General features: G+C 39.7%; 1 protein-coding gene across 1 annotated transcript in view; it reads right to left on the reverse strand.

The window, feature by feature from the left end:
• RNF125 (ring finger protein 125) overlaps positions 1–24,040 on the reverse strand; it is a 44,673-nt gene that overhangs the window by 14,084 nt on the left and 6,549 nt on the right. The window contains exons 2-4 of the mRNA XM_061131393.1: positions 10,639–10,792; positions 7,188–7,282; positions 4,476–4,566 (exon numbers count right to left, since the gene is read on the reverse strand). Of these exons, the coding sequence (XP_060987376.1) occupies positions 4,476–4,566; positions 7,188–7,282; positions 10,639–10,792 (340 nt within the window). The remainder of the gene's footprint in view (positions 1–4,475; positions 4,567–7,187; positions 7,283–10,638; positions 10,793–24,040) is intronic.

The following is a 24,040-nucleotide window of genomic DNA, read 5'->3' on the forward strand; positions in this document are numbered from 1 at the left end:
GGAGCGTATTCATGTCCATTGAGTCGGTGATGCCATGCAACCATCTCATCCGCAGTCGTCCCCTTCTCCTCCTGCTTTCAATCTTTCCCAGCATCAGGTTCTTATCCAATGAGACAGTTCTTCACATCAGGTGACCAAAGTACTGGAGCTTCAGCTTCAGCATCAGTCCTTCCAATGAAAATTCAGGACTGATTTCTTTTAGAATGGACTGGTTGGATCTCCTTGCAGTCCAAGGGACTCTCAAGAGTCTTCTCCAACACCACAGTTCAAAAGCATCAATTCTTCTGCGCTCAGCTTTCTTTATAGTCGAACTCTTACATCCATACATGACTACTGGAAAAACCATAGCCTTGACTAGATGGACCTTTGTTGGCAAAGTAATGTCTCTGCTTTTTAATAAGCTGTCTAGGTTGGTCATAGCTTTTCTTCCAAGGAGCAAGTGTCTTTTAATTTCATGACTGCAGTCAACATCTGCCGTGATTCTGGAGTCCCCTAAAATAAAGTCTATCACTGTTTCCATTGTTTCCCCATCTATTTGCCATGAAGTGATGGGTCCGGATGCCATGATCTTCATTTTCTGAATGTTGAGTTTTAAGCCAACTTTTTCACTCTCTTCTTTCATTTTCATCAAGAAGCTCTTTAGTTCCTCTTTGCTTTCTGCCATGAGGGTGGTGTCATCTGCATATCTGAGGTTATTGATATTTCTCCCGGCAATCTTAATTCCAGCTTGTGCTTCTTCCAGCCCAGCATTTCTCATGATGTACTCTGCATATAAGTTAAATAAGCAGGGTGACAAAATACAGCCTTGACGTACTCCTTTCCCAATTTGGAACCAATCTGTGGTTCCATGTCCAGTTCTAACTGTTGCTTCCTGACCTGCATATAGATTTCTCAGGAGGCAGGTAAGGTGGTCTGGTATTCTCATCTCTTTAAGAATTTTCCACAGTTTGTTGTGATCCACACAGTCAAAGGCTTTGGTGTAGTGAATAAAGAAGTAGATGTTTTCCTGGAACTCTCTTGCTTTTGTGATGATCCAGTAGGTGTTGGCAATTTGATTTTTGGTTCCTCTGCCTTTTCTAAATCCAGCTTGAACTGGAAGTTCAGGTTCATGTACTGTGGAAGCCTGGCTTGGAGAATTTTGAGCATTACTTTGCTAGTGTGTGAGATGAGTGCAATTGTGTGGCAGTTTGAGCATTCTTTGACATTGCCTTTCTTTGGGATTGGAATGAAAACTGACTTTTTCCAGTGCTGTGGCCACTGCTGAGTTGTCCAAATTTGCTGGCATAATGAGTGCAGCACTTTCACAGTATCATCTTTTAGGATTTGAAATAGCTCAACTGGAATTCCATCACCTCCACTAGCTTTGTTCATAGTGATGCTTCCTAAGGCCCACTTGACTTCACATTCCAGGATGTCTGGATCTAGGTGAGTGATCATACCATTGAGCCAGTGGTTATCTGGCTCATGAAGATCTTTTCTGTATAGTTCTTCTGTGTATTTTTGTCACCTCTTCTTAGTATTTTCTGCTTCTGTTAGGTCCATACAATTTCTGTCCTTTATTGTGCTCATCTTTGCATGAAATATTCCCTTGGTATCTCTAATATTCTTGAAGAGTCTTTCCCATTCTATTGTTTTCCTCTATTTCTTTGCACTGATCACTGAGGAAGGCTTTCTTATCTCTCCTTGCTATTCTTTGGAACTCTGCATTCATATGGGTATATCTTTCCTTTTCTCCCTTGCATTTCACTTCTCTTCTTTTCTCAGCTATTTGTAAGGCCTCCTCAGACAACCATTTTGCCTTTTTGCATTTCTTTTTCTTGGGGATGGTCTTGATCACTGCCTCCTGTACAATGTCACGAACTTCCATTCATAGTTCTTCAGGCACTTTATCAGATCTAATCCCGTGAACCTATTGTCACTTCCACTGTATAATCATAGGGATTTGACTTAGGTCATACCTGAATGGTGTAGTGGTTTTCCCTACTTTCTTCAATTTCAGTCTGAATTTTACAATAAAGAGTTCATGATCTGAGCCACAGTCAGCTCCTGGTCTTGTTTTTTTTGACTGTACAGAGCTTCTCCATCTTTGATTGCAAAGAATACAATCAGTCTGATTCTGGTATTGACCATCTGGTGATGTCCATGTGTAGAGTCTTCTCTTGTGTTGTTGGAGAGTGTGTTTGCTACGACCAGTGCATTCTCTTAGCAAAACTCTGTTAGCCTTTGCCCTGCTTCATTTTGTGGTCCAAGGCCAAATTTGCCTGTTACTCCAGGTATCTCTTGACTTCCTACTTTTGCATTCCAGTCCCCTATAATGAAAAGGACATCTTTTGGGGGTGTTAGTTCTAGAAGGTCTTGTAGGTCTCTATAGAATCATTCAATTTCAGTTTCTTCAGCATTACTAGTTGGGGCATAGACTTAAACTATTGATATTGAATGGTTTGCCTTGGAAACAAGAGATCATTCTGTTGTTTTTGAGCTTGCAACCAAGTACAGAATTTTGGACTCTTTTGTTGACTATGAGGGCTACTCCACTTCTTCCAAGGGATTCTTGCCCACAGTAGTAGATATAATGGTCATCTGAGTTATATTTCACTGAGTTCAAGAGGCACCCGGAATTCAGTATATCGGGAATTCCCCTGCAGTCCAGTGGTTATGACTCGACACTTTCACTGCAGGGGCATGGGTTTATTCCCTGGTTGGAGAACTAGGATCCTGCAATCTGTGCACATGACCAAAACAAACCGAAAGACAAACCAAGAAAACTCAGTATGTGCTAGTCATTATGATGCCATCTTAATGTTTTCTTTCTTCTTCTTTTTTAAATGTTTACTTATTTATTTGGCTGTGCTAGGTCTTAGTTGAGGCATGTGGGACCTAGTTCCCTGACTAGGGACTGAACGCAGGCCCCCTACATTGGGAGCTCGGAGTCTTAGCCACTGGACCACCAGGGAAGTCCCCAGTGCTTTCTTCAAGCTTCCTCTAGGAAGGTTCCTCAGGGACCAATCGTAAAACACCTCCTTAGCTCAGTTCCTCCAAGGGCAACTTAAACAGGAAAAGCCCATGACAATCTCCCCTGCTCCCCCAACACATATCAAGCTCCTAGCTAGCCATCCCAAGAATCACACCTCTGGACCATTAGGGTGAATAAAAAAAGACCTTTGACTGTGCTGTGGGGCTTTTCTCTTGAACCTGCTAGTAGAGCACAGGTGTTTATGCCCCAGAGCTAGACACTGGGCTTCAAACTGTAGCTCTGCTTACTTAGCAGCTGTAAGACTTGACCTCTCTAAGCCTGAGTTTACTGTTGGTAAAATGGAAATAATAATCATCTCTGTCTCATAGTATTGTTGTAAGTGCTATCTACCAGTCATCAAATAAATTTGCATTTTAACCTCATCCACCTTCCAAAAAGATTTTATGGGGGGAAAAAAAAAAAACTTTAAAACTCAAATTAAAAAAACCCCAAACTTACATATATAAAACACACACACACACATATACATATTTTAATTCTGTTTAGAACTAAAATAAAACCCAAAATAATCTTCAAGGTACCATTTTACTTCTGTTAATTTAAAAATAAATGTAACCCAATTTTGGCCAGGTTAAGGTGAAAGCAGTTTACTCATCAACTGCTGATACAAATATAAACTGACTCAAACTTTTTAGAATACGTTTTGAGTGTTAATTAAAACTTGCACTTTTGGGCCCAAAAATATCAATCTATGGAATTTCCTCCTAAGAAAAAAATGATATAGAAAGAAAAGTTTAAACGTACGAGAACGTGAATTCAAATCCTAAAAACTGACAGCAATCCAAAAGTTAAAAACTAGTAAAATGGCCAAGTAAATGATGATGATCCATCATCACCCTGCCTTACCTCTCAACTATACAAAAATGAAAATTATAAGAGCCACACTGCAAAGCAGAACTAAAGTGCCAGGTTGAAATGAAAAAAGGTAGCATTCACAATAGATCAAGGAAATGATAAGCAATATGATGTTTAATGTGTGAGCCTATTGATGAATATTCAGACTCTGAAATAAAACAATGAATTGATTAGTAAAGGTGAATGACTTTCTACTTTTCACGTCTAGTGTATTATTGCCATGATAACCATATTTGCATTATTAAGAAATGTTTCTCACTTAGGATGTGAGCACAGTTAGGATACTAACATTAAATCTTAATTATGCATTTTAGATCTGCTTAGTTGATTATGCCCATGATTATCTGTATGAGACAATGTTGTCTAATTTCATAAATGAAAGAGTAATTGCACACTGATAATTCTTGTCAGTTTCAACTCGGTTTCAACTCGACACTTTCACATGGTGTTCATAGTCATACAATCACTGTAACCTTGACATAAATTATCCTTTATGATATACCCATAAATAGAAGCCCATAAATGGATTTTCTAATGTGTATCAAATTTAGATAATGCAGAAATATATAGTAACATAATTTCTCACCACAGGTCTCCTTTCTGATCTGTGATGAGTAATGCAATGATCCAGCAAACTGTCTTCATCCAATTCCTTCTGACAAAAAGGACATACACACCTGGAAATTGCATAGAACACAAATATTACTGAAATTATTGATAATTAGACAGTAGTCACTTAACTAGAGGTAAAAAACAGAATGTAGGTGGATCTAGTTTCTAGTGCTCATTCTTTCGATTTCATATTCATTTTCCTATCCTGATGATAATCTTGGTGCCTACATTTTTTCTCATGAGCAATGCAAATGTGTAACCTCATAAGGGCAGGACAAAGACACAGTTATAGTGCACTTGAAGCACGTTATTTTCTTTGGAAGAAAAGTACAATCTGAGCACTCCATTAACTGAGAAACAGAGGATCATACCACCCAGCTGTATCTACGTTACTTTTTCTGTCTCTTTTACTTCTTTTTCTAATGCAGGTAACATCTGAATTGGGTGTTACTTGTTCTCCAACCAGAATATCTGACAACACCGGCAAATATAACCACAGGTGTCAATTCACAGTATTAGCATCCAGTGAAGAATGAAAAACAGCCCACAACTACCTTATTACATTTTTATGCACATCTAGGAGTACCTGTCCTTTGCATCTGTGTTGTCCAATGGAGTAGCTATTAGGTATGTGTCTACCAGGCACTTGAAATATGGTCAGTCCAAACTGAGATGTGCTAGAAGTTTAAAATATGCTCTGAAGTTTGCAGGCTTTATATATACATAAAAAATAAAACATCTCAATAATTTATATATTGATTACATGTTCCAAGGAGAATATTTTGGCTATAACCAGTTGAATAAAATACATGAAAAATTAATTTCACTTGTTTTTATTTTTTGAATATTGCTACTAGAGAATTTAAAATTACATGTGTTCTGCATTATATTTCCATTGCATAGTGCTGCCTTAAATTCTTACGGGCAATATGGAGGCTTGGAATTTTTCGCTCATTTTCCATTATAGATATAACTTCCTGTTCCCCAAGACAAGTATTCTGGATAGTTTCCTTGCATAAGAACTTAAAAAAATTTGAACTATGTTGTAAGTTCTATAAAGCAGAGATTTCTATGTTAAATGCAAATATTTATCTTGTAAGACTGATTAATCAACAACCCTTCTCATTTTAGTTATTTTAATTCTTTGTTATTTAATTCTAACTAGCAGGATAAATTAGTATTATATACTTTAAAATTTTCATATCAACTTTCCGATCAAACCACATGCTTATTCAACTCATTTGTTAGCCTTCCTTCCTACTGGTCCCTGGGGCCAGTCTAACAGAATCCATACTCTTCTTAGAGCTAAAATACTCACAATTTATAGCAGTGTGGAATAAATCTAGTCCTATAATAAAAGGTGCATTTGCAAAGTAACCTCTAGAAAAACATGTAGACTTCTGGATTAGGAAATTTAAGCTATATTTGAGTAGTATTTCTTTTTTTTATATTTTTTTGGCTGCATTGCTCAGCTTATAGGATTTTAGCTCCCCAGCCAGGGATCAAACTTGGGCCCTTGACAGTGAAAGTGTAGAGTCCTAACCACTGGAGTGCTAGGGCATTCCCCTTTTTTATCTTAAAAAAAATTTTTTTTTTATTGAAGTAGAGTTGATTTACACCGCTGTGTTAGTTTCAGGCAAATAGCACAGTAATTCAGTTATATATACATGTATATACATTCTTTTTCAGATTCTTTTCTTTGATAGATTATTATAAAATATTAAGTATTTTGTCCTGTGCTATACATATAATTTCTTAAGATAAGCATAACTAACATTTATCTTCAGGAGAGGAAAAGAAATTATACTGAATACCTCTACTGGATAGCTGAATTCAAAGGAAGACTTAATGGTTTCAAAGCCATTACCTCCATTCAGGAGTACACAAAGCATTTCTCTATTTCTTCGGCAGAGGCAAACGCCAAACTTTGTAATTCCTCTGCCATTCAGAATAGTTGTCATTCAGTGGCTAAGTTGTGTCCAGCTCTTTGCTGACCCTCTCAACTGCAGCACGCCAGGCTCCCCCATCCTCTACTATCTCCTGGAGTTTTAATGACGTAGATTTGTTTCCTTCTTTTTTAAGAAAAAATAGTTAATGATCAATATCCTCCATTACACCTACTAGCTGTCTCCATCCTTCCTCCAGCCCCATATAAGATTACCCAGCAAACAGGTTGTAGGATTCAGAACACCTGCCCCAGGCGTGTTCTTTCATGTTAGAATATATACTGAGATGTCACTTTGTCCCTTCTAAAGAGAAAGCAGGAAAATGAGAGGGAACGAGCTGGGAGACTGGGTAGTGGTGATGGAAAACTAACAACAATAATCTCATAACCATCATCTACTTCAGGACTCTTAGTCACAACACAGAGCCTAGCAGAAACTGAACAGTTCTGCTTTCTATTTCTGGATCTTCCTCCATAAAAACTTGTCTGAGGAAGCTTCCTCAATCTCTCCAGTGTCCAGCTGGTTCTCCCCAAAGTTTTTAAAGCAGAGAGAGCAAAATTCTTTTGTAATTACTGCTATTAATCATTGAAAACAAATGATTACTAACAAGAGGTATTATGATTAGGAGCCAAAACAACCATATACATATTTTCATAATAAAAATATTAAGCTTTCCAGCCCATTAAATTCTTTATAAGCATGTCAAATTTAGCATTAAACCAAAGTGTATAGAAACAAACCTTGTCATTGTCTCTCCAAGCTCTTGCAGTGGTCCATACTTATCTATGTACTTCTGGCATGTTCTTATGTGTGCCCTCATTTCACTGAGGCAAACCTATATGAAAGCAGATCAAAATAAGCTCACTGTTGAAAAGAGGCTCACTTCAGTCAATGAAGTCTTTTGTGACCCAACTTCACTGCTTTCTTTATTTCAGATAAGGTCATAGTGTGGGGTCGGTTGATTAAAAGGAAGCAGTCAAGGTAATAGTTCAATCAATTTAAGGCATTATCAAGAATAACACTAATTTAAAATTTCTTTATCGTTAGAAGATCCAGAAGCTGAGTTCTTGAATTTGGTTCTTTTAGAAAGCATATGTTCTTCAAAATGAAAATATGTATATTAAGTCAAATTTACTTTTTTTGAATACTATTGCCTAAATTAGTGATGGAAAGAAGGAAGAAAGAAAAAGAGGAAAGGAAAAAGAGCAAAAGGAAGGAAAGCGGGGGGGGGGGGGGGGGGGGGGGGTTAAAAGAGAGAAAGAAAAACAGAGAGAGATAAAAAGAATAAATAGATGGATTTTCGAGATGTCCGGGGTAAGTAAAAAGAAATCCTGTGCTTCAGGGAAAGATATAAATACCATGGCTTTATAATACATCCAGTAGCATTACATGAATTCACAATACACAGTATACTTAATGGCCCCATTAAGAGCAAATATAAAGGACAGCTCTTGCAGTCCATTTTTATGAAGGCAGAATAAAGAGCCCTTGTCCTTCCAGATATACATTCAGAGATCCTAACCATGAGGGATCTGTTGCTGCATAGTACATATTCTACTAAATGTGTCATTAGAAACTCTGATAAGATCTTGAGCTAAAGGAAGCTTTGTTAGAGTTGTGGTAAGGTGGCCGACCCACCCTGCTTCATTTTGCCCAAGCTACGGAAGTTCAACCTCAAACATGAAATCTACCATCTCAAGGAAGTAGACGTAACTGCTTCACAAAAGACAAAAATAAAAGCAAATGGAAACATTAGCAACAAATCCTTGCTTTATCCTTCTCAAAGATGTAAAAACTAGGACTGATCTAGGCAGCTGTCTTAAAACAGACTGCTCTACAATATTTAACATCCAACTTTACACATCAGTTGCTTTCTCCTCTCCCTGTGACTTTTGTTAAAAGTCTCTTTCCTCTTTCCTCTTTATAGTCCTTGATCAACATTCCTCATATATATGTAGCAATCTGGGGATTGTATCCTGACAAGTGAATTGATAAATTCACAGGGTGTCTACCCCAGACACAAAACTGAAAGCGGTTGTCAGTGGTGGAAGGAGAATAAGCCAATGCGCTTGCACTAAAGGTGCTTATAATCTAATAGAGGAAAAACAAATGAACAAAAGATGTGAAGACAAGTAGATAGGAAATGGTTCAATATTGGGGACAACAATACTCATGGAATGGAGATCTGGCCAGGACCCACAGGAAGCAGAGTTGAGAATGCCTAACATTCCAGCAAGAAGAGACGGATACAAAGAAATCTCCCAAAGGATAGATAAAAATACTTGTGAATAATCAGAAAAGGGGAGTGGAAAAAAGGAAGCAGATTCTGACCCAGGATAATAGAGAGAATGCTCTTGTTTCTGACAGGTACCAAAGGGGGGATAAAGAACTGGATAACAGAATAATATGCTGAGTTTGATTTTTTGCATGTTGAATTTTAAAGGATGGCAAACTATCAAAATAAAAATTAGCAATAATGATTACTAAGAATGTGAAAAGCTATTGATTTTGAGCTATTGATTTGAGCATTCATTTCCACAGTACTAAAATGAATCCCATCCAGTGACGCTAGTGGTAAAGAATCTGCCTGCCAATACAGGAGATGAAAGAGATGCAATTCAATCCCTGGGTCAGGAAGATTCCCTGGAGAAGGGAATGGAACCCCACTCCACTATTCTTGCCTGTAAAATCCCATGGACAGAGGAGCCTGGTGGGCTACCGTCGATGGGGTTGCAAGAGTCCAATACGACTGAGCATACAGTGCTAAAAGCCACTTGTGGTTTGTCTTTCATCTTTACATCCACTCTGTGACACGAACATTATCTTTTCCCTCAATTTACAAAGACTCAAACAAAAACTCAGATTAATAATTTGCCCCAAATCACAAGCAGTAAGTGAGAGAATCAGTGCTCAACCCTAAGATGTCTGACTCCAAAGCCCATGCATAGATTCCGTAGTCACACAGCCATGAACAGATTTAGGTCTTACATAAATATTTAAAAAATGCATTTGAGCATTTACTATGTTCCAGCCACTATTCAAAGTTCTTGATACACAACCCAATAAAATAGACACAATCCTTACCCTCGTGAAATCTGGTGGGGATAATGGATAATGGACATTAAACTTAAAAAAGTCACAAAAGCATAATTATAAATGGTGATAAGTGCTATAAAGAGAAAGCACAGAGTGCTAAGAGAAAGCGTTTAAGAGATTATAATTTAGATGAACAATCAAGAAAGGTTCTCTAAGAAATTGAGATCTTCAGTACACGATCTCCCTTTTGATCTCTAGACTGGTAATATCTAGATACATTCCCCTTAGCAGTTCAAATGTAATGCATGTAAAACTTAAAACTTAACTCTGTAGATTCTTCTCCAAATTTGCTCCCCATATTAGCATTTTCACCTACTCATCTCAGAAACTTGGGAGTCATCTTTGACACCTCACTCTTATGCACCTCCACATCCAGTTACTTACCAATTTTCTTCAATCCCTCTCTTAAATACACCCTGAAACAACCTCTTATTCCATACTTAATGCTTTTACCCTAACCCAGCTTCCTAACCACCTGTCCTAAAGGCCACTAAATTGGCTCCACCAATTCTGCTTTTGCTCCCTCCAAACCATTCTCGATGCACATGCCTGACTGAGAGCTTAAAAATATAAACCTGATCAAAAGCTTACACTTTTTCTATGACTCCCTATGGCATTTAAGATAAAATCTAGAATCTTTGACACAGCTTCTAAGATCTCACATGATCTAACCAGACTAGTATAGTATCAACGGAGGAAAACAGTAACAGGAGGCAGTGGTCAACAGAGATAAATACAGCAAAGCCCAGAACAGTAGAGATGGAATTACGCCACTGGGCTTGAAAATAAAGCTATTCACTGGGTGGGCTACAATAACATAATAGAGGCCACATAATAAGGGGTGAGGGGAGTAATGGGAAGGGAGGAAACGGAGGTGGTCGATGAAAGCATTTGTTTGAGAAATTAGGTGATGGTGGGCATCAGGTGACAGCTCTCCTGCAGTCCATACTTATGAAACTGGAGGAAAGGAAGAGGAGAGACTGAGACAATAAACTTTGAAATCCGAGTAGGATGAGATCAAAGGCAGAGGTGAAATGACTGGCTGTCTAACAATTTTCTCGGCGGTCTAAGCTGAGCAAAGGCAAGATGACATACCAGAGTGTCACATTCGGTGCAATTGCGGAACTCGGATTTCATTCTCTTGGCGACATCAGCTGCTGGAACTCCTTCGGAAGGAAGATAGGCCCGGCAGTAAGGACAGGTCCATTTATTGTTCTTTAGACTGGTGGCGATGCAAGAACGGCAGAATCTACAGGACACAAACCAAGAACACATCATTCTCCTTGACAGGAATTAAGGAGCCACCACTGGGGGTTCATGGGTGGAAACTGTATTTTAATGATACCTCGGATACTAAGAGCAGTTCTGCCGAGTGAAGGCTCCATCTACATTATTATAAAATAGATAACGGATGGGAACCTATTGAACAGCACTGGGAACTCTACTCAGCGCTCTGTGGTGACCTAAAAGGGAAGGAAATCCAAAAGAGGGGATACATGCATACAGATAGCTGATTCACTTTGCTATATAGCAGAAACTAACATAACACTGTCAATCAACTATACTGTAATAAAAATTAGTTATTAGAAAAAAAAAAGAGAGCTCCATTTGCATCCTACACTTGCTGGAAAGTCTCTTTATCTTCCCTGTGGGTCACAGGTTCTCACCACATGTGCTAGACACATAAAAGGTGACAGGCAAGGTGGTGAAACAGCCTTCCTATAAAGAGAATTCAAACTATAACTCAAGTATCACTCAGCCACAAAAAAAGAATGAAACAATGCCATTTGTAGCAACATGAATGGATCTAGAGGTGATTGTACTAAGTCAGACAGAGCAAGACAAATATCATATGATACCATTTATATATGGAATCTAAAACAATGATACAGATAACTTATTTACAAAGCAGACTCACAGACATAGAAAACAAATTTATGGTTACCAAAGGGGAAATGGAGAGGGAGGGACAAATTAGGAGATAAAAACTACTACACACAAAATAGATAAGCAACAAGGGTCTATTGTATAGCACAGGGAATTATATTCAATATCTTATAATAACCTATTGATATAATAGAAAAGAATCTGAAAAGAATCTATATATCTGTATGTATCTATGTACAAAGGGATCACTTTGCTTGCACCTGCCATTTCCTTCTTCAAAAGTGAAAGTCGCTCAGTCATGTCCAACTCTTTGCGACCCCATAGTCCATGGAATTCTCCAGGCCAGAATACTGGAGTGGGTAGCCTTTCCCTTCTCCAGGAGATCTTCCCAACTCAGGGATCGAACCCAGGTCTCCTGCATTGCAGGCAGATTTTTTTACCAGCGGAGCCACAAGGGAAGGCCCCTGAAACTAACACATTATAAATCAACCACACTTAAAAAAAAAACACACACACACAAAAAAACCAACCCTATAACTCAAAGGATATCTAACATTCTCTTTCTTTTCTTTAATCTTATTTTACCTTAAAATTTGTGTGTCAGGGGAGGGGGGTAATAGGTCTTTGTTCTGTGGGTTTTTGTGTGTTAGATAAGAAAATAACAAGTTGAGGAGGTAAAAATACCAGACACATCATAAGTATTCATAATTTTAAACTCATCCTCAGATATAAAAAATTACCTGATCAAAATTACCACTATGAGGAATGTCCTCCATGTTAAGAAATACATTCTCTGGTTTTCTCAAAGGTCATCTTGACAAAATATTAACATAATCAACAGAATTCACACAAAATCTTGACTATTTACGGGAAGTGTAGAAGATTAAGTGCACATGAGTAAAAGTGAGCATTTCAATAGGTTATACACATTAGCATGATTTGATAGCTCTTAACTCAGCATGTAATATCTATTTGGGAATATTAATATATGGCAGAAGTTAAGCTCTTCAAGGTTTAAGTAAACTATACATACTGAAAAGTTCATCTATCATAGGTACAAAATTCAAGGAAATTTCACAAACAACATTTGCAAATATATCAGCCATTGTGTGTGTGTGCTTAGTCATGTCCGACTCTGCGACCCCATGGACTGTAGCCCACAAAGTTCCTCTGTCCATGGGATTTCCCAGGCAAGGATGCTGGAGTTGGCTGCCATTTCCTTCTCCAGGAGATCTTCCTGATCCAGGGAGCGAACCCATGTCTCCTGTACGGGCAGGTGGATTCTGTGCCACCCGGGAAGTCCCACATTAGTCATTGTGATTAGCCATTGCTGATTCTTAAAAGTATTCTCTTCCCCCTCTGTGATAAAACCCTTACATACACACAGAGGATGCTTATGTCTGCACTGTTCCTGAGGCATTTGCTTGATGCTTATGCCTGCCCAGCACCCCTTTCCCCTTACTCTTGTCACAGCATCCTGATTTGCTCTGCAGGACCCACCCCTCTTACATGAGATACAAACTGGTGGGACCTCAATCCAGGTGCCCACAATCCCTTGCTGAAGGCAGAGCACCTGATGTCGACCAGACTAAGTAAGTAAAGCCTCTCCCTGGGAGATGAATGCTCCACAGTGACATACGAACTGATTTAACAATAACTTGATGGGACTGCCCTGCTCTTTATATACAACCCTGGATCTGCCTGGGCTCCTACCCTTTTCTTCTTGGGTGCTTTTTGTTACTAATGTTGTTTGGAAACTTTATGTTTTGATATAATTTCAAACAAAACTTTTTTAATGCAGTGCCGTGAGGCATGCAAGATGTTAGTTCCCCAACCAGGGATTGAACCAGTGACCCCTGCATTGGGAGCGTGGAGTATTAACCACTGGACCACCAGGGAAGTCCCCGTAATTTCAAATTTGATACACTGCTTTTTATTTACAAAATTTATAACATCCCTTAATTCATTTAACCTTAAAAACCCCCTAAGAAAAGATCATTATTTCATTTACAGATGAGCAAACCGTGGTACATATTGGTTGTTACTTCTGCAAAGTCACAGCTACAGAAAGTGCCTGAACTTGGTTAGTCTTAAGCTGGGTTTTCTTTTTCTTTTTTCTATTAAGTGGTAGTGTTCAGTGCTCTAGAATTCTATTATTTTCTGCTGAACAATCATGGTATGATGGCATTAAGTGAATGAATAGTTACACAATCACAACAGTAAAAGATGTTTAGGTGTTTATCAGTTTTCACACGGAGAAGGCAATGGCAACCCACTCCAGTACTCTTGCCTGGAAAATTCTATGGACGGACGAGCCTGGTGGGCTGTAGTCCATGGGGTCTCGAAAAGTCGGACATGACTGAGCGACTGCACTTTCACTTTTCACTTTCGTGCATTGGAGAAGGAAATAGCAATCCACTCCAGTGTTCTTGCCTGGAGAATCCCAGGGATGGCGGAGCCTAGTGGGCTGCCGTCTATTGGGTCGCACAGAGTTGGACACGACTGATGCGACTTAGCAGCAGCAGCAGTTTTCACAACCAACAGTCAGACAAAAAAATAAAAGATAATTACAATTGGGAGCCATAAGGGAAACATGGTTAACCTAACAATATAAAACACAATTATACATACAATTACATACAATTTGGGGGGTGAAGTAGAAAGATGTGGTAAGTGGAAGTGCATACATGTGTATGTTTTCATCCACACAGCCCAGTCTATGTCTTTAGGTTGGTGCATTTAATCCATTTACATTTAAGGTAATTACTGATATGTATGATCCTATTAACCATTTTCTCGATTGTTTTGGGTTTATTTTTTGTAGGTATTTTCCTTGGTTTTCTGACTCAAAAGTTCAGTAACCTGTCTTTCCACAACCACAGCTGCCCTTGTTGGAAAGAGCAATACTTTCAGAATCAAAAGACCTAAGTCCTCTGCTGTCTTTTACTTCTGTCTGCCTCAGGTGATTAACTGTAAGTTCTATGGCACAATGTTACTTTTCCTTGCGTCCCTAAGGATTGGTTCTCAAAGTATAAGAGTATTTATTACAAACAACAGTCCAAACGCTCAACTCATAATTAACATTTCTAATGAACACTTAAGGTTCTGGCAGGAATTCTTTGTCTACATGATTTAGGAGCAAACAGGTAACACGATGTTTCTTGTCAACTAAAAGTCACCCCCTCTTTGCTCACACTTATTTGAGTTTTGCACAAACAGAAGACAAACAGAAGATGAATATTGGTACCAAGCTCCATGGTGAGCACTGGTCCCATCACCTCACTTCACTCTCGCAGTAACGCTAAATGCTCCTCTTTCTCTCTGCCCTGACTGATGGCAAGCTGAGGTTCAGAGAGCTGGAACAACTTGCTGAGATCACACAGCCGTGAAGACAGTAGTGAGTTGTTTTTTGGGTGTTTGTTGCCAGTAGCTCACAGCTTGTGGGATCTTAGTTCCCTGACCGGGGATTGAACCAGAGCCCCTAGCAGTGAAAACGTAGAGTCCTAACCACCAAACCACCAGGGAATTCCTAAGACAGCAGTGTTTTTTATCCTCAAGCAGTTTTGGGAGAGGCTCAAAGTTTGTAGTCTTTTTAAAGACCCTTGGGCTTCCCCAGCGGCACTGGTGGTAAAGAACCCTCCTGCCACTGCAGGAGACATAAGAGATGTGGGTTTGATCCCTGGGTCGAGAAGATCCCCTGGAGAAGGAAAAGGCAACTCACTCTGGTATTCTGGCCTGGAGAATCCCACGGACAGAGGAGCTTAGTGGGCTACAGTCCAGTCCAATACGACTGAAGCGACTTAGCATGCGTGACAAGTAGCAGCAGCAAAGCTATGAGATCACTGATTGCTGTACCTGGGCTTTACCTAAAGTATATTTCTGCCGTTATTTTGTAAATACTTCATACATGTTTTTGTAATTATGATCAATAACCACAATAATGGAAATTCCTAGTAGATATTCATGAAAAGGAGCACATGTGAGGCATGTGTAAAACCAAGTCTCTCCCTATAACCCACTCAAGTCTGTACAGTGGTGTTACCTGTGGCACGAAACTCTCACATGAGCCGGATACAGATGCTGTTGCATTATATGAGAATATTAGCAGCAAATCTGGTAGATGAGTCAATTAACTGTACTCCTTTTAACAGCAGTGTTTATCAAGTGGAGAAAACACATCAAGATGTTTTGGAACAGATTGAATTTACTGATTATGAGTACATAAAAACCACAACATTGTCATGATGCAAAGGTGCTGGATGCTGCTGCAGCTCAAGTCTCACTTTCTGGGCTGCAGAAGCAAGACTGCAGAACTGCTGAGTTCAAAAGATCTGAGGGGGAACATTCTTCCCTTAAAGGTGTAGCTATCAAATTCAAGTCATGAGTGCTGGAGTTTCTACCATCCCTACCCTGGTATCTTGGCATGAAAAGTACACAAGTGATTGGGACTTCCCTGCTGGTCCAGTGGTTAAGAACTGCCGACCAATGCAAAGGACACAGGTTCAACCCCTGCTTGGCGAACTAAGATCTCATATGCCACAGAGCAACAAAGCCCATACCACAGAGCCTGCGAATCACAACTAGTATCCCTGCGGGCAACAAAAGATCCCACATGACACAACAAAGTTCCCTCATACTGCAACAAAGACCCAACGCAGACAAATACACAAATATTTGTAAAAAGTATGCAGTGCCCAAACATTTTTTGAAGGGCCTAATCAGAAACCACAGAGGGCTATTCAGCTTTTTTTTTTTTTCAGCTTTATGTAATATATACTACATAACAGGGAATACAGACAGAAAGTGTTAGTCGCTCAGTCGTGTCCTACTCTTTGCAACCCCATGGACTTGCCAGGCTCCTCCATCCATGGGATTTTCTAGGCAAGAATACTGGAGTGGGTTGCCATTTCCTTCTCCAGGGGATCTTCCTGACCCAGGGATCGAACCTGGATCTTCCTCATTGCAGGCAGACTCTTTACCATCTGAGCCACCAGGGAATACAGACAAGATAACTCAAAACTAAAATGTCTCAGAAAGCAAAGTGTAGAACTGTATACACACAGTGTGAGCTTCCTGCAGGATTGTAGATGTATAAGAGTATCTGGGGTAAAGAAAATAAGAACATTTACTTACCCACTGCAAAGATGGCAACTGGAAAGAAAGGGTGTGTGGTAGAAGAAGGGTATTTTCATTGTCAAATTTTAAGTGTGAGCCACATCAACTTATTACCAACATTAACAAACAATTCTTTTAAAAAGTAAATCACCTGCAACTGCTTGGGATCAATGGCCTGGTAATGTCTGATAACACAAAACTTGCAGGTACCTGTAATACCAAGCCCATGTATTCCCTCAAAAGAAATTTTACAAGAATATTCAGAAAGAATGTTTTCATAATAGCCCCAAACTGGGAATAACCCAGATATATATCAACAAAAAAGTGGATAAACAACCTGTGGCACAATCATACAATGAAATACAATAGCAATACAAAAAGAACAAATTTCTGATACAAGCAATAATATGGATGAAATTCAAAGACATACTGAGTGAGGAAACCAGACACAAGTGACCATATTTCACTTTACATGAAGTTCTTAAACAGGCAAAACTGATCTATGATAGAAAAAAAATGTTTCAACAATGACTCTCTACGAGGGTACAAGGACAGGAATGGCTGGGAAGGGGCATGAGAGACCCATATGAGGGCAATGAGACTATTCTATATTTTAATAGGGGTTTGGGCTAAACATAGGTCTAAGGGCAAATGTTATACCTAGAATGGATGCATTTCACTATGTGCAATTTACTTTAAAAAATACCATAAGTAAATATTGAACTCTGGTTAATATTAATATAATGCATGCTCATATGAGAAGGGGTAGAGTGTGCTAATGTTTGTAACCCACTCTGAAATGCATTAAAAAAAATCATATAGATTGATGGATAAGTATGTGATAGAGAGATAGAGCAAATATGGCAAAACAAACAACTGAATACAGATAGTGGATCTATGGATATTCACCGTAAAATTCTTTCAACTTAGCTGTATGCTTGACATTTTTCATAATAAAATGTTAGGGGAAATTAATCATCTTACTATGATGATTTACTTAAATGACTTAAATTTACTTAAATTACTTAAATTATTTTTACTCCTGAGAAAAGTTTAGTTGGAAAATTAAGAAGGGAAATGTTCTGGGAGGCGGGAGGGGGGATCGGGATGGGGAACACATGTAAATCCATGGCTGATTCATATCAATGTATGGCAAAAACCACTACAATATTGTAAAGTAATTAGCCTCCAACTAATAAAAATAAATGAAAAAATATAAATTAAAAAAAAAGAAGGGAAATGTTCAGAGGATGAGAGGCCTGAATTTTTTTTTGAATTTTTTTAACAGAATGTAATTTGAAGAGAAAAATATTTTTTAAAATATATTTTTAAGAGCACTGAAATTCAGAGTGAGGAAAAGATTAGCTTGCACTTATGATTATTCAAATAAATTTAAAGAGAGCGGGAACAATTGGAAAGATAATAAAAGGCTGAAGTGAGAAAATACAAACTGTAAAAAAAAAAAAAAAAAAAGAATTTGTATGGCTTTGAGCAAGAACAGTTATTCTGTGGTTTATAATGAAGACTTTACAAAACCTGTACAAATCTCCCCAGACTCAACCACATAAGCACGGACTCACTAATGAAATTTTTAATAACAGCTTTTGATTGCCAGTGTTTGACATGCCATGGGTGAAACCCTGGCAATGCCTGAGGTCCCTGCTCTCAGAGTTCCAGGATGAAGAGAGAGGAAATAAGCAGGTAAACAAAAGGATGGGCAAAGGATGAATGCTCTGAGAAGAAAACAGTTGGCAATAAAAATAGAGCGGGTGGGGCAGAGGGAGCAGTGAGACGGGTGGTCCCTGGGATGACATTTGAAGACCAGACTTCAGCACACCGGGGAATGGTTTTCCAAGCTGAACACAGAAGGTACAAAAAATATGGACCGTTTTGTTGAGATACAGAAAGCCAGTGTGGCTGAAACGCAGGGGGCCCAGGGTCTACCTGTGTAGAATACAGAGCATAAAGCCAGAGCTAAGAGTGATGGGCAGGCATTGGAGGGTTTTAAGTGATATGACCTGATTTACATTACAGAGATCACTGGGGTTCCTCTGTGAAGAATGGATTAGCAGTATGAGAGCCCTAGCTCAGAGTCCAGTGTTAAGTCCACCTTAAGAGTTGGTTCAAGAGAGAGTGGTGAGGGCTTCTCTGGTGGCTCAGTGGTAAAGAATCCGCCCATCAGTGCAGGAGACACGGGTTCAGTCCCTGACCCAGGAAGATCCCATATGCCGCAGAGGAGCTAAGCCCAAACTGCCACAACTACTGAGACTGTGCTTTAGAGCCTGGGAGCTGCAACCAGCGAGCCCGTGTGCCACGACTACTGAAACCCGTGCGCCCTAGAGCCTGTGCTCCGCAACAAGAGAAGCCACTGCAAGGAGAAGCCCGAGCACTGTAACTAGAGTAGCACCTGTCCATCACAACTAAAGAAAAGTCCACACAGCACCGAAGACTCCAGCAGAGCCAGAAATAGAAACACAATTATTTTTAAAAAGAGAGAAGGTGGCGGCTCAGACCAGCAAAGCAGCAGTAGACACTGTAAGCGGACAGACAGGTTTAGGATTGATTTGGAAAGCAGAGGCAAAGGGCTTAGGGTTGACCAAATGACAATAAATATACGCCCCGTTACTAACTAAAAGAAGTCAAATACAAAAGACTATTTACTGTATGAGTCCAGAACACAGTGACAAAAAGCAGGTGGTGTTACCTGGGGAGTGGATTGACTGCAAAGGATTCCAGGGGACTTTTTTTTTTTCTGATGTTGTTAGGCCTTTTCACTTAGTCTTTTTTTTTTTTTTTGTAATTGAAACATAGTTGATTTACAATGCTGTGTTAGCTTCAGGTGTACAACAAAGTGATTCAGTCATACCTATACATTTATATATTAATATATATATATTCTTTTTCAGATTCTTTTCCATTATGTTACAAGACACTGAATTAGTTCCTTGTCATAGAGTAGATCCTTGCGGTTTGTCTATTTTATATATAGCAGTGTGTACCTGTTCGAGGGAAGTTTTAAGATAAAGGAACTAACTGTCCTAGATCTTGTTCGAGGTGGTGGTTATAGAATTGTATACAATTATGTACCGTATTACCTCAATCAAGCTGAAAAACAGAACCCCACCAAACAAAAAATGCCTCAGTAACAACACTGCATGAAAACCACAGAAACACACACTGCATAGACCCATTCAGAGTCCTGTAAGCGTCCCTCCCACACAGCCCCAGGCACCCAGTAGCTACTCAGTGAACAGGTCAGCATATTTAAACAACTGAATTGGTTATAAGGAATGGGCCAAAGGAGAATTTTCAAGGCAGGGGCCAATGTTCTCGCTAATAACTAAGTGTTTTACCCCATCTGGGAAAGCCCGCGGGGTAAAAATGAACACAAGCCCAAGGAGATTAAGGAGTTCCCATGTCTGTCCTCCTGCTCCCCTCCATAAGACTATATGATGAATCACAACAGACATGATCAGAATGAGGAGAATGTAGGCGAAAGCTGAGGATGGACGTCAACAGCATTTTTTTAAGGGTTCAGTTAATGTTTTCAAAAATTCTGAGTGAGAAAAAAAAAAAAAATTCTGAATGAGTTGTCATTGCTTCTCTCTCTCTCTCTGTTTTTTTGCCACCCCTTGCAGCACACGGGATCTTAGTTCCTGGATCAAGCATGGAACCTGTGCCCCCTGCAGTGGAAGCTTGGCGTTTTAACCACTGGACCGCCAGTGAAGTCCCAAGTTGTCATTGCTTTAAAATAAGATTTCACACATGAAATCAAAGTTTTGGCTTCTCTTGAAAAGCTAAGTCTCCTGCAGCTCTGGACTTGGTTCCCACGTGGCCACATGAATTGGTGTGCGTTCCTGTAGGCGTCCACCCTCCTCTCTCACTCAGACCACTTGCCTCCCCTCTGTTGAGCTTGCAGCTCCTGATGGCATCAATTAGGAACTAGACAATGATTCTAAGAACTTTAAAACCAGCTGGAAACTTAATTATCCCACCCCCATTGTGTATTTTATTAACCCCTTTGCTAATCTGTTTCTCTAATTAAGTGATTAGCAATAAAACTCAAAAAATGGAAAAGTCGGCAAGGTATTGGAGGAAAATGGGGAAAGGGTTGCTGAAGACCTTGGGTAAGTAAAGTTATGTTCATAATCTTAGGAGGGAAAACTGCACCCTTTGTAGAATCAAGGATGAGTTAGGGACTCCATGGGGCCCAGGGCTAGACAGGCAGAATAAGGAGCCAGAGGTGATCCCCAAATGCAATTCTGGAAGAAGCTCTTGGCAACATGTGGTTGGTCTAATGTTTTCTTTATGTTCTCAGCATTGGGGTGCTTCACTGTGGGAAGGCCAATACGAAGCTGAACGAAAATCTTGGGTCCCTTGGGGAACATAGAATAAGGGGAGTTCCTATTGTTATTTAAAGGGAGGATGAAGGCTTCCCTGGTGGCTCAGTGGAAAAGAATCTGCCTGCCAATGCAGATGTGGGTTGATCCCTAGATCAGGAAGATCCCCTGGAGAAGGAAATGGCAACCCACTCCAGTATTCTTGCCTGGGAAATCCCAAGGACAGAGGAGCCCGGCAGACTCCAGTCCATGGGGGTCACAAAAGAGTGGGACATGACTTAGCAACTGAACAACAACTCCAATACAAGGCAATAAACACACAGACAACCAGTCTCCCTTCTCCCGCTGATGGCTGGATCAGCCTGGACAGGTCCAAGTGCAGTTCTTCTCAGGGAACAGGCCCCCAGCCACTGTCCCTTGAAATTTCCTTTGATGTTTTTATGTAGTCAACGAGGTTACTCCATCCTGGAAATCATTTAGCCTCCAAAAATTGACTCTGGCATCGGAAAATTGAATCTACACTTCATTACGTGTTGATTTTTATATTTAACTCCCTAAGGAAAATTTTACTCCCTTTCATCTACAATCTTAAAGGGGTGCCTTTCTATAACCCTCAAACACTGTCCTCAACTTATTGCATCTTCAGTTCAGTTCAGTTCAGTCACTCAGTCATGTCCGACTCTTTGCGACCCCATGAATCGCAGCACACCAGGCCTCCCTGTCCATCACCAACTCCTGGAGTTTACTCAAACTCATGCCCATCGAGTCGGTGATGCCATCCAGCCATCTCATCCTCTGTCGTCCCGTTCTCCTCCTGCCCCCAATCCCTCCCAGCATCAGGGTCTTTTCCAATGAATCAACTCTTCGCATGAGGTGGCCAAAGTACTGGAGCTTCAGCTTCAGCGTCAGTCCTTCCAATGAACACCCAGGACTGATCTCCTTTAGGATGGACTGGTTGGATCTCCTTGCAGTCCAAAGGACTCTCAAGAGTCTTCTCCAACACCATAGTTCAAAAGCATCAATTTTTCGGCGCTCAGCTTTCTTCACAGTCCAACTCTCACATCCATACATGACCACTGGAAAAACCATAGCCTTGACCAGACGGACCTTTTTTGGCAAAGTAATGTCTCTGTTGCATCTTACTGAGAGTTAAATAGGGTTATTTGAGGCTGTACTTCTCAAACTTATAAATGGATAAAAACCACATGGGCCTCTTGTGAAAATGCAGATTGAGATTCAGCAGACCTGCATTGGGGGCTGAGACTCTGTAGTGCTGCTGGTCCTGGGACCAGTGTTATTGGCTCATTCATGTCCAACTCTTTGTGACCCCATGGACTGTAGCCCACCAGGATTCTCTGTCCATGGAATTCTCCAGGCAAGAATACTGGAATGGGTACCATTCCCTTTTCCAGGGGATCTTCCTGACCCAGGGATCAAAACCTAAGGACAGTAGTCACGTTCTATGGAGAATCTTGTGCAGCATAAAAACTCAATCTGCATCATTATTTAGGTTCTGTTTGTTGGAAAATGTGTAATTGAATAGATCACTAATACTTAACAAGCCTATGACAACACTAATGTTGCTAGGTAAACATCAAGCAGTCCAATCATCAAATGAAGCAAATTTCAGGCCAGCTTAATCATATCTGTCTAAAATTCTCATGTAACCCTATAAAAGGAAGGGAGTTCAATAACTATCATGGGACTCCTATCTATGACGCAAACTCCACCGCATCAGTTGGCTGGCACTATGAAGTGGTTGTCCAGAGTGCTGCTCACAGAAGCATCCAAATTTTGTCTTAGAGTCACTCATTAATTCAAAATACTTAACATTCACTAAGCTTGGGAACTTAGAGCAGTGGCAATGTAGAAAGTGGCATTCCTTTATTAGAACAACGGCTCTCAAGAGTTATGGGTCTAGATGGTACAAAAGACTCCAATCATCCTATTTTCCCCTCCACGCTCACTTTTTTTTGGTCACGCTGCTCAGCATATGGGATCTTAGTTCCCCAACCAGGGATCAAGCCCAAGCCCTTTGCATTGGAAGCGCAGAGTCTTAACCACTGGGTTGCCAGAGCATTCCTAATCATCGTATTTTGAGTGATGCTTACCCAAGTACATTAGAAGGAGGAGGCATTCTATATGCATCTGTTTTAGCATCAGGGTCCTAGAAGGCTCATGTTTAAACTGCAAAGTTTCATCTTAAAATCAAATCACAGGTCAAGAATCACATGAAAGGATGCTCAAGACTGCTAATCATCAGGGAAATGTAGATCAAAATCACGATATCACCTCACATCTATCAGAATGGCATCACCAAAAAGCACAAGTAACAAATGTTGGTGAGGATGTGGAGAAAAAGGAAGCCTCATACACTGTTGGTGGGAATGTAGATTGGTGCAGGCACTGTGGAAAACAGTATGGAAGTTTCTCAAAAAATTAAAAATAGAGTTACTATATGATCTAGTAATTCCACTCTTGGGTATATATCTGAAAAAAAATGAAAACACAAATTCAAAAAGATACACACAACCCCAATGTTCATATCAGCATTATTTACAATAGTCAAGATATGGAAGCAAACTAAGTGTTCAACAAGAGATGAATGGATGAAGAAGATGAATGAAATACTACTCAGCCATAAAAAAAAGAATGGAATTTTGCCATTTATAGCAACATGGGTGGACTCAGAGGGCATTATGCTACGTGAAATAAGTCAGAGGAAGACAAATACTATATGATACAACTTACATGTGAGATCTAAAAAATACAACTAGAGAATAAAAAAGCAGCAGACTCACAGATATAGAAAACAAACTAGAGGTTACTACTGGAGAGAGGGAAGGGGGAGGGGCAATTTAGGATCAGGTGATTAAGAGGTACAAACTATTAGGTATAAAATAGGTTACAAAGATGTATTGTACAACATGGGGAATATAGCCAATATTTTATAATAACTATAAATGGAGTATAACCTTTAAAAATTATGAATGACTATATTGTACATCTGTAACACAGAATATTACACAGTAACTACACTTCAATAAAAAAAAATCAAATCACAGGTCAAATATTACATCAGTGATAATCTGCAATCACACGGGGAACTTCCATGACCTCCCACCACTTCAATTCAACTACTTGGATCTGTGCCC

Source organism: Dama dama, chromosome 27 (genome assembly GCF_033118175.1).
Source record: "Dama dama isolate Ldn47 chromosome 27, ASM3311817v1, whole genome shotgun sequence".
NCBI lineage: Eukaryota > Metazoa > Chordata > Mammalia > Artiodactyla > Cervidae > Dama > Dama dama.